Below are 12,539 nucleotides of genomic sequence, written 5' to 3' on the forward strand. Positions count from 1 at the left end.
TGTCAAAAAAGTAAATAATTTAATAAATAAATATAAATATAATAATAAATAATAAATATAATAAATAATATAATAATAAATAATTCTATTTTTCAAATAAACTATCTAACTATGTTAAATTCTGTTATTAATGATTATTAATGATTTTATTGATTTTTATATGATATTTTAATTAATTAAACTCTTTTTTAAAGAAATTAAGTTATTTTTATTCAGAAAGAACACATGAAATTGATGAAAATTGATAGTAAAGACACTTAAAATGTCAAAAAAGCTATTCTATTATTCAAATAAATGATCTAATGTTTAATTCTGTTATTAATGATTATTAATGATTTTATTGATTTCTATACATTTAATTAATTAAACTTTTTTAAAGAAATTGAATTTTAAAGAAAAATTTATTGAATTTTAAAGAAAAAAACACATGAAATTGATGAAAACAAGACATTCATAATGTAAAAAAAAATTCTGTTATTCAAATAAATGATTATCTAATTATCTAATTCTGTTATTGACATTATCCTGTTTCAATAACATGCTATCTTTTTGAACTTTCTATTAATCAAATATAAATGTGATATTGGTAAAATTGTGGCAACACGATGTAAAATTCTATGAAATCCTAGAGTAAAGTATACAGTTGAAGTCAAAACTATTCGCTCTCCTCCAACAAATATTTCCCAAATGATGTTTAACAGATTCAGGAAATTTTCACAGTATTTTCTATAATATTTTTTCTTCTGGAGAAAATCTTATTTGTTTTATTTCGGCTAGAATAAAAGCAGTAAATAATTTTTTGTTATACAATGACTTGCCTAATTACCCTAACCTCAACCTAATTAACCTAGCTAAGAAATGAGAAATGAGTTATTAAAACTATTATGATTAGAAATGTGTTGAAAAAATCTTCTCTCCGTTAAAAAGAAATTGGGGAAAAAATAAACAGGGGGGCTAATAATTCATGAGGACTAATAATTCTGACTTCAACTGTATATGAATGTAGTTTAAACAGGCAGTAAAATGTTTTGAGGTACATAAAATAGTAAGCGGTCACTCACTGGGTCTGAGCGTGGGCAGAGAGCAGTGCTGGTCCAGCCAGGAGAGCGTGCTGCGACACAGATCATCAACACTGGCTGTGGAAACCATACTGTTAAATGACTCGAACAGCGGCTCGATGATGATGCTGAACTGAGAGAACAGCAGTTCAGGAAAATATAAAGCACTTTCGACAGCACTGATGCTAGAGACTAGATTCACCAAACATTCTGGAAGTGCACCAGTTGTCTAAAGAACAACGGTGGCCACAGTGGAATGAACCGCCAACTATTCCAGCATGCTTTATGCAGCGGATGGCCTTCCAGCCACAAACCAGTACTGGGAAACACCCATGCACTCTCATTCACACACACACTCATACACTACGGCCAATTTCGTTAATCCAATTCACCTGTGGTTGGATTGTGGGGGAAACCCATGCCAACACGGGGAGAACATGCAAACTCCACAAAGAAATGACAACTGGCCCAGCCAGGGCTAGAACCAGCGACATTCTTGCTGTGAGGCGAGAATTCTAACTACTGAGCCACCGTGCCGCCCAACACAAGCTTAGAAATGGGTTTTATAAAACACAGCACAGCGAGGGGTCCATGAGATGTGATATTATGAACATGATGTAATAACGACAAACAGGAAAACAATATGTTATGATAAACTCTTGAAGATACATCATACAAGTAGGCCCACACGGAATCTGCACGCACAGAATTAGGCAGATTTTATCCCATCATTAATTCTGTTTACTTACTTGAGTAAATGTGTGTAAAGCTATATTTATTCAGTTTTTAAACATAATTACAGTAATATTATTGACTAATATGAAAATGTTCATCTGATTTATGTACAATGCAGTTTGTACAGTAATATTATCTGTCGTTTAGTAGAGATATTATATGAGAGACTTGATTTGTTTACCAAATAAAGTGAATCTAATTGGATTTGCATTTTAAACATTACATAAAAGTTTAAAAGATATTATTTTTTATTTCACATATTAAGGTTTTCGTTATGATACTCCCAAAATAATTCAGCAGAAATCCGCAGATTTTCACCCAAAATTCTTAGCAGAAATAGCAAAAAACATCCGCAGATTCCGTCTGGCCCTACATATAACTCTAAACACTGATTCTCTTACAGTTTTTCCCAATTGTTTAGACACATTTTCTGAAGCATGTCTCATATTGTCAGAACTCTACACAGAAAACACACACACACATTGGGCAAAACCCTTCAATTCTCCTGCAAAATGAAACTTCACGTTAAAAACAATGTGATTTCTTCTCAAAATAGTATTTTGTTTCCAAATGACACGCACAAACATCACATCAATAGACATTTATAAGAACCAGTCGAGCACTGATGTGCTTAATGTAAAACACTATGAGCACTTCTTCTCCATTTATCACAATGACTTACTGTAAGCCTTGTTTTGTTCAGTGTTACACTTACTACAGACAGTACACAGGCCTACAGAAGTGCATTGTAAAATATTTCAGAATATTGATTTTATATAACACACACAAATACACCAATTAAGTTTTACTGTATTTTTCCCACAAAAACAGTGTACACTGGGTTCATCCCAACCAACACAATGTTGCACACTATACGTGGTCTAGAAATGCCATCAACAGAAGTATTTAATAAATACAGTTACAGTAAAAAAAACAGCTATACTGTATTCTCTTTTCTGTTGTGGTCTGGCCAAGCAGCAGGGGAAATGTCACCATGCATGGCGAATCCAGCCATGAAAAGCATCAACTGCTATAGCTTGGAGAGGGGGTATACGTGTGTGTGGATTTCAGTTACACACTTTCCATCCCCAGGCAGAAAAGAAATTCCTCAGTAAGTTTGAGGAATGGAGAATATGGAGGGAGATAAACAACTTAAAAACATGGGTGAACCAGTTATGAACCAGATGAGCTCTGATTTCTACATTGGAATAATGCGAGGCAGGTGTTTACCTATGTGATGAGTTAGCATGCAAAGTAGGACAACTGACTTTACAATTGTGAATGACAGAGTGTTCCTTGTAAAACAAGAGATTTTCTGCATGAAAATGGTGCCAAATGCAGAGAATTGTGTGTAGTGTTTTGAAAAAAGTGTGTGTTTAAACCTGCAAATTGAGTGTGAAGCAGGAATTGTGCTTGTAGATCAGCAGAATTTGTTCAGGGGGGTTGGTGCATCAGTTACATGTTGTAGTCATGTGTCTGAAGTACAAGTAATTGTGTGTAAACAACTAAGAAAACCTGTAATAACACTAAAACATCAAACTTTTACCCAAGTCCCTTTAAGGGAAGTCACTTCACTCAGTGGCCATCTGTGAAACACCTCTCAGCCAGTATGTTTAGTCGATCTGTTTGAATGGGGAAACATCAAATTCTCCAAAATTGCTAGCCAAGCTGACAATTAAATTTCATCTAAGGAATCACCAATGAAATAAACAACAACCGTCTCTTAGGTTTCATTCATCTACATGTTTGAATCAAACAAAATCAGCAGAGAAACTCACGTCTGGTCCTCCTCCCTCCCCTGAAGATCAGTTTATGTTAATCGATGATTGGCTCCTGTACTAGTAGGTGGGGCTTTATTCGGCATATCGACCATTATATTGTTCCCCATTCAAAACTATACGAGTGACATGTCTTGTGTATTCCATTGATGATATTTTGCGATGCGGAAGCGTACTCGTTTTAGCGATTGTTTTAGAATTTCCAATGGGAGAAAGGACTAGGAATAATAAATGGCAGAAAATGGTCAAACTACTCGCTCAACAAACAAGTGTGTTGACAACTATACATAAAAGTAGAATACTATAATAAGAAAATGTCAGTTTTCAACATCAAGCAGCTTACAGAGTTAATTTTAATGTCTGAAAATTAATTCAAGTGAGTGAGACCGGAAGGGTCGAGCCAAAAAGATTCCAATGGCTGCACCCGCTCATTCATGAAGAATGAGGCGAAGACTATAGAATACACAAGACATGTCAGTTGTATTAATTTGAATGGGGAAAAGTGTAACAGTCAATATGGCCAAAGAGCTTAAAATCACCAAGAGGAGACACTCAATAGAACGTTCCATTGCAACAGCAGCGCACAGCGATTCCGCCATTTTGGAGTGAAAGCGATCAGCCGTCCATTGGATCTGCTGCGGTCGCGATGGCAAGCAGCTGCTTTGTTTTTATTTATTCATTTAAAAAGTGCATCAAAGCTGAAATACAACGTCGATGGCAATAGCCTAGTGCCAATAGCTGACATAAAGCACTGACGTGTTCACGGCGACCCAAGTTCGATTCCCGGCTCGAGGTCCTTTGCCGATGCTTCCCCTCTCTGTGCTCCCAATGCTTTCCTGTCTGAAATCTCCACTGTCCTATCATAATAAAGGTGAAAAACCCTAAAAAATAATTATATAAGAATAAAGCTAAAATACAACCTGAAAGACGACAATACAACACTTAAAACCATAGACTGGTGATTATCAGCCCTTATAATAGTTTATTTTACAGACTTCATGTTTAATATATTAACTATACTTGTTTTCTTGAAACGGTCACTTATAGGTGTAATTACTATAAACTACTTTAATTTGATAGTTTAAGCACTGGCATAATACATATTTATACTGACATATTAAATTAAACTAACATGACTTTCAAAATGGGATTTTTGTTGGAGAATTATATTATAATAGCACATAGTATTTTTTCCAGAGTTGTCTGTTAAAAAAAAGACTAATAAAGCTTTTATTTAAAAAGCAAGTCTCTCCAATTTCCACCTGGGGATACTCTTCCCGAGGCCCTCAGACTATGCAGAGTCACTGATTCGATCCAAGACCAACGACGAGATGATCCCAAGGTTTCCATATCCTGGACCAGGCCGTATCCTGAGCAGCTACTGTGATGGTCATGGAAGAGTGGAGAAGATGAGACTGATTCCTGTGACGCTCCAGAGACAGACAAGCCTTCGCTGAGGCCAGCTTCCAGCCTCCGCCACTGAGACTGCAGCTCTGCACAAGACGTTTGGCCAGCGGAGAAATTAAAATGGTCGTGCCCAACTGAGCCTGGTTTCTCTCAAGGTTTTTTTTCTTCACTTCTGCCATTAGTGAAGTTTTTTTTCCCTCTCCGCTGTCACCACTGGCTTGCATGGTTCGGGATCTGTAGAGCTGCGCATCGTTGGATTTGCTCTTCAGTGTTTGGACTCTCAGTAGTGAATATTAAACCACACTGAACTGAGCTAAACTGAACTGAACTTAAACACTACAAACTGAACTACACTCTTCCAATTTACAATGAGCTTTTATGTGAAGCTGCTTTGACACAATCTACATTGTAAAAGCGCTATACAAATAAAGGTGAATTGAATTGAACCAATTGTATTTATTTATTATTTTTATACATATTTTTATTCATAATTTTTAATGCTGTCATCAAAAATCATGGAGGCCATACAAACTACCAGATAATGTAGTTTTTGTTGCGTATACTTATTTTTGCTTCACTCTAATTTGAGTAAAACAAAAAAATTGTAATGAAGTTATTTAGTTAACCTTACTTTGTTTTATGTAAAACAGATATTTTAGATATCAGATGTATTAAACTTAGTCTTGTCAACATTTTGGAAATTATCTGTTTTTATTGGTATATTATTTTAAAATGTAACTTTTCAAAGAGGATGTACTCATTTTAACTCGTATTTAACTCAATATTTTAATTCATTCTGTCCAACGTTAGTTATCTGTGCTGTTTTCCTATTGGAATTTTCATTCCAAAATGGCTGCCGCGTGACACTAGCGGCATCTAGTGGCTGTTTCCTAAATAGCAACAGAGTGTCGCCTCTTGGTGATTCTATGCTCTTTGATATGGCGAATGAAGCCCCGCCTACAAGTACAGGAGCCAATCATCGATTGATATAGACTGACGATTCTCTGGGGGGAGAAGCTCGGACCAGACGTGTGCTTTTACGACAGTTTGCTGGTCAACAAATGCACTAGAATTTCAGCGAGTACTTGCTTCACAGACATAAGAAATATATCCACATAAAGCTTGAAATCTGTATGAAACGAATGCGAGGTACAGTCCGTCCTGTTAAACGCACAGTACAGCAACTGCTCAAACACCCACAAACTTATAAACAAAGAGTCACTTTCGCGATCGGACGAAGCATTATGCAGAGGATGATAATGTGTAACACGGCCATAAATGAGGTTGGTGTCGTGATCTCGTTCCCTTCAAGTGTGGATGCGTATAAGATTAGGAAACCTGAAAAAATGCTGATTTTGTTTGGTTTAGATACTAAACTTATGAGACAGTTGATGCTTAACTGTTTTGGTGATTCCAAATATGAAGTTTAATCGTAATCTTGGCAAACAGTTTGAGAATTTGAGGTTTCCCAAGTCAAACATAATGCCTGAGCATACTGCCCAAGAGGCGTTTCACAGATGGCCACCCAAAGAAATGACTTGCCTTACAGGGAGTTTGCTATAATATGTTATTAGTAGTATTTTTCATGCAGTATGGGTTGATCGGTTCATCACAGACACAGAGCTTTGCAGGATACAATCCAGAACTTCCAGTTCTGCAGCGTTTGAGCTCTCACATATTCTCTGAACTTCTCCCTCATGTGGTCAAACCTCTGCCGCGTTATTGGAACGCCTGTAGCGGGGAGCTGCTGCTGACACAAACTAAACAGAGTTTCAAAATAATGCATTAGTGTTAACTTCTCCTCTGAACTACCACACATACACACACAGACTTGTTCCTATATCCCAATGTAATGATGTTTCTACTATACAAACCGTATATTCTCTCCCCTACTGCTAAACCCAACCCTCACAGGGAACAATTTGCACTTTTACATTTTCAAAATACTTCATTCTGTGTGATTTATAAGCATGTTTACCCATGGGGACACAAATTCCCCATGAGTTTTTGTGCATTCAAGTCCCCACAAGAATATTAAAAAGTACACACACACACACACACACACACACACACACACACACATGCTCACACATTGTGATGGAACTTTTTAACATTGATCATCATATACTGATGATTGACAATTAGATATTGATAATTGACCCTTTGCTAAGCCACACCCGAAAACGACCACACACCAATCGTGGCTTAGCAACCGTAGCTACACGCAGGAGGTCTGTCAAGCTTTCAAGCGAGGGAAACAAGCCAAAGCATTGTGCTTATGGGTTATGCAAATCTGATACCCGGTATCCTAAAAGTTTGGACGGGATGGTGGAATTTTTTTCCATTTCCAAACTCTAAAACCCAAGGGGAGAAATGCTAGCATGGATCAAGCTCTGTGAGGGGCGCTAAAAGAGCGGGGTTAAGTTGGTTTTGTTTTCAATATTCCTGACACATTCAGTGATAGATAGCAATAACTCACACACCTCTTACCGTAAACAGATCTGAACTGTGTTTCCGACAAAAATACAAAGCAGGTTATGCTGCCCAACTGTCTTTTTCCTTGTTTTTTTTTTGTTTTTTTTCCGCTCGATATTATGCGCACTGCTCCGTTAGCCCGTGTCATAGTAGTCATACTAATAGCAAATCATATTTCCATCTGTTTCAAGCCACGAATATTTATAATTACATTTCAACAGAACAAAACTGAGATGTGATCCCAATCTGAGCACTTGTGATCAATATACTTCACCCGCAGCTGCTTTTCAGTCATTTATAACCCTCATGCCCATGTCAGAGCTACAATTGACTGATGTTTTAATCCGTCTTTTGGAGATTTAGTCATTGGTGATTGCTGGTAGGGAAAATCTGTTTACTTCTGCTATTTATACTTTGATTTGCATTACAATTCATTTATTGTAACAATTTAACTGCAAATTAGAATAGAAACGGTATATAAAGCACACAAACATACTGACAGTAATAGGTACTGTACATTGTTATGGGTCAATGATGCTAATATTCGGCAAAAATCCATCAATTTCCCCTTTCTGCCTGTTCTTTCTGAATGAATTATGTCGAAGCACTGTCTATGCGAGTTTCCTCGTCGGTTAGTAACGCTATATTTTATTGCACAACAATAGTCTATCAGTTTTTTTGGCTAAAAGAGAAATCACGGTTTAATTTGTTATTATTAGATTGTTTTTAAATTTAACCTTTTCCCAGTGATGGGTTGCAGCTGGAAGGGCATCCGCTGCTTAAAACATGTGCTGGATAAGTTGGCGGTTCATTCCGCTGTGGCGACCCTGGATTAATAAAGGGAAGAAGCCAAAAAGAAAATGAATGAATGAATGAATTTCACCTATCCTCCTCTGCATGAACTAAGCTGTTGAATGGTCAGCGTATGAGGCGGCTAGGTTAACTTAGCTTCAATTTTGATTACATTATTCTCTAATCGGTTGCCTATTATGTCGTGAATATACACCTGTAATGCATACTGCAGTCTTTTTTGTCTGGCTTTATCGGATCTCTCACCTGTTTACCAAAAACTACTAATTATATCCCTGGCAATGTCTGACACTGGCGCATACACATTGTAAAAGACGTGCCTGGCACGAAAGCCTGGCAGGCGTAGCAACAGTAACTAAGGAGGGCGGGGCTTAGCGAAGGGTCAATTGATTAAGGATTTTGCTACGGTAATGATCAAATATTCATTATAATATTGGGCTATTACAGCCATGTGTAGTCTACTGGTTGATTAAGAGTTAAGAGAAACTCTTATCTAAGTTTGTAATTATAAACTATATACAAACAAAAATGCCTGTGAGCTCATCCTTGGGGTCGTTTTGCTCACAGAGGCTGTGTGTGTGTGTTAACTGATAATTCGCTGGAGAATGCAAGCAATTAGGACAAGTTTTGTCTGACTTCATTCAATTTCAGTCTTTACAGTGAAATATCTTCCTTGTAAACCGAAATGAAGGAATTTGCCTATACAACACACACACACACACACACACACACACACACACACACACACACACACACATTATGCAAGTATAGCAGATTAAACCAACCCAGGCTTATTGGAAATATGTTCCCAGGTATACATTTTTGAGAACCGAGAAATACGTACCCTGAACTACGTTTTCATTTGACAAATCCACTAGTGGGCGCCTTGTACATTTTTGACAATCTCTAATACATTACTGTGGCACATTGTCCTCATATCTGCCATTTCTCGTAAATCCACCAGAGGTCACTGTGGATATTTCTGTGAATATTAACATCCCGTGCTCGTCCGTATGAGAAGCCCATTGGCTTGTCATCATGTATTATATATCAGCTTGACATCAACACACCTACACGCCTTCCTCCCTAAACCCAACCCATAGTGTTTTCAATAGCAAGCCAAAAGAAAAGGATGCATCACAGCCGCATGCTTCTACCACAACCTCACACTGCTTTTCATTTCACTTGGTTTCTGGAACCGCCCTTCACCAAACTCAAACCCCGCTCCCACTCAGCTCCCCATCCCAAATCTAGCATAGTTTATGGTGAGTTACCAAGCAAAGCAGTCATACTGGAAAAGCTGTCCATACGGAGGTAAGCTCTCAGTGGTTCCGCCCAGTAGTGTTTGTTTTACACACACAAAATGCAGCCATAAGCACTTATTTCTCAGTTCTCAAAAATGTAGCCCTGGACACATTTTCCCAATGATAGGAACTTTAATGAGTTGGATTAAACAGACTGACTTGATGGCGGAGTTGAGCGCCAGGATCTGGTCTCTCAGTCTCTGCGCCTCCTCATGAAGCTGCGCTCTCTCCTGCTGCATTTTACTGATGTACTCCGCCGTTTTCTGCAGAGTCGTGGCTTTACTGATCTGTGAACCGCAGGAACGACAGGAAAGAGGGTCAGCGAGGAACCAAGAATACTCAATGAAGCTAGTAGTCTGTTTCAGATCATCATCAAACAAAGTTAAATATTAGTCAAAGATAACACAAGTAAACACATCATGCAGTTTTTAAATGCAACTTTTTATAATTAAGGCAAAACAAAATACAGAACTGCCAACCCTGTGTGAAAAAGTGTAAGAAAAAAAACTGAAATCCATTAGAGATGACATTTCTATTAATTTAGCTCAGCTAAAGTGTACTAAAGCAACCTGTAAGTATTTATAGTAATCTAAAAACTAAAATTTACTGAAATACATTTGCAAAGACGAGGAGTGTATATTATTCATTTATTCATTAATTTACCCTTGGCTTAGTCCCTTATTTATCAGGAGTTGCCACAGTGCAATGAACCACCAACAATTCCAGCATATGTTTTACACAGAGGATGCCCTTACAGCCATGCTCCAACCTTGTGTAGATTCACCACTTTGACCAAATTTTACTTTACTCTTCTTTACTTTACTTAGATCTACATTACCTGACAAAAGTCTTGTCGTCGATCCCAGTTGTGGGAGCAACAATTAATAAATTGACTTCTAGTTGATCATTTGGAAAGAATGTGGATTTTTCCCTTAAATCATCTGTTGAACTGTATCCCAATCATCACAAATACTGTAGAAGACCTACTGGAACCAGCATGGACCAAGATTCTCATAGAATCAGTCAAGTTTGGTGAAGGAGAAATCATGGTTTGTGGTTACAGTCAGTATGGGGGCGTGCGAGAGATCTGCAGAGTGGATGGCAACATCAACAGCCTGAGGTATCAAGACATTTGTGCTGCCTATTAATTTACAAACCACAGGAGAGGGCAAATTCTCCAGCAGGATAGCGCTCCTTCTCATACTTCAGCCTCCACATCAAAGCTCCTGAAAGCAAAGAAGGTCAAGGTGCTCCAGGATTGGCCAGCCCAGTCACCAGACATGAACATTATTGAGCATGTCTGGGGTAAGATGAAGGAGGAGGCATTGAAGATGAACACAAAGTCTTGATGAACTCTGGGAGTCCTGCAAGAAGGCTTTCTTTGCCATTCCAGATGACTTTATTAATCAGTGATTTGAGTCATTGCAGAGATGTATGGATGCAGTCCTCCAAGCTCATGATGGAGTCAGACACAATATTCATTCTGTTTCCACTGCAGCATGACCACATATTCTATACAGGACATTATTGAAGCTTCAGTGATGAGACTTTTGTCTAAGCAGAGTCAGACCTTACTGTCCTAATCAAATCATTAATAATCAAGACATGATCAGATTTTATTGTGCTCAAATAAGCGTCATCTAGAGGCCTTTGCCTTTCATATAAGCCCCTTCTGATACCAAATGATCAACTAGAAGTCAACTTATTATTTGTTCTTCCTAACACTTGGATAGGCGATGAGACATTTGTCAGGGAGTGTAGTGATTAAAGGCAATGTTGTTTACCTTTATACTGGGTTGTGAGCTGAGAGTCGTCACCAGACTGTGTAACGTATCAAAGCCCAGTTTGATGTTGAACCGTCTCTTCTGTTCGGCAGAAATGTGTGTGATCCGTCGCGTGTCTGTCTACAAGACCATTGAGATTTGTGAGAAACACAACTCAAACTGTGTGCTTATAAAATGTTTCAAGTGAAAAAAACATACTCTTGAGGACTCCAACTTTGACTCGCTTTTCTCTGCTGCACTGGTAGGTGATGTCTGACCCATGCTTCCTGGAAAACTAACTACAATTACAAAACAGACTTCTGTTAATGCTCACTTCTGAATAATAAACAAAGGTCATTGTGATTTATTTTCTCTTACAGTTGAGTTGAATATCTCACAGATACTGTATATAAAGATCTCTCAATACATTATTTTTCATGCTGTTCAGGAGAGAAAAGTCCAAACTCACAGATAAAAGTCATAATTACCTTTCTTCTTTTATTATTTGTACTGCAAAACAGTTTAATTGCGAGATGTAAACTCAGAATTTAAAGAAATAAACATTAAAATTGTGAGATGTCAATTCAGAATTCAAACAAATTAAAGTCAAAATTGTGAGATGGACATAATAAATCAAGCACTTGCTTTTTTCCCCAAAAATAATTCAAAATGTTTGTAAGCTTGATAAAAAGCACATAGAAGCACATCTTAAGCAGGTCGCACACCAGAAGTTCCGCTCGGCGGCGCAACACGGCACGCACATGACAGTTAAAAGTATCACACACCAGACGCGCACATTCGCATGATATTTAACATGTAACTAATCAGATGGTGCTCTGTGGCGTGGCAGGAATATGAACAGTGTCCTGAGTCGTGGCTGGGCGGTGCAGACAGCCACCGACTTGATGCGCTGGTGTGTGTACCCTGATAGAAACATATGTTTAGAATTATAAAATGTAGGGCACGACGCTGTGCGTCGCCGAGCGGCGCTTCTGGTGTGTGACCTGCTTTACAATTCAATTTTTATAATAGAATGACAAACACAGTGTTAGTAGTAATTGTCACCTTTATCCTAGAATTTATCCCAGAGTTTACATCTCGCAATTTTTACGTTTATTTCTTTAAATTTTGAGTTAAATCTCGCAATTTTAACGTTTATTTTTTTAAATTCTGAGTTAAATCTCGCAATTTTAACGTTTATTTTTTTAA

General features: G+C 37.7%; 1 protein-coding gene across 3 annotated transcripts in view; it reads right to left on the reverse strand.

Moving 5' to 3' along the window:
* Nucleotides 1–12,539, reverse strand: part of LOC130228796 (carbohydrate-responsive element-binding protein) — a 111,503-nt gene that overhangs the window by 39,611 nt on the left and 59,353 nt on the right. For 2 of the 3 annotated variants that reach the window (XM_056457240.1, XM_056457239.1), the window contains 5 exons: nucleotides 11,550–11,629; nucleotides 11,352–11,471; nucleotides 9,727–9,854; nucleotides 6,615–6,738; nucleotides 1,062–1,191 (listed from right to left, as the gene is read on the reverse strand). In XM_056457240.1, the coding sequence (XP_056313215.1) occupies nucleotides 1,062–1,191; nucleotides 6,615–6,738; nucleotides 9,727–9,854; nucleotides 11,352–11,471; nucleotides 11,550–11,629 (582 nt within the window). The remainder of the gene's footprint in view (nucleotides 1–1,061; nucleotides 1,192–6,614; nucleotides 6,739–9,726; nucleotides 9,855–11,351; nucleotides 11,472–11,549; nucleotides 11,630–12,539) is intronic. The other variant, XM_056457238.1, reaches the window with a different exon arrangement.

The sequence above is a fragment of the Danio aesculapii genome, chromosome 5, assembly GCF_903798145.1.
Source record: "Danio aesculapii chromosome 5, fDanAes4.1, whole genome shotgun sequence".
In the NCBI taxonomy this organism is placed as follows: Eukaryota; Metazoa; Chordata; class Actinopteri; order Cypriniformes; family Danionidae; genus Danio; species Danio aesculapii.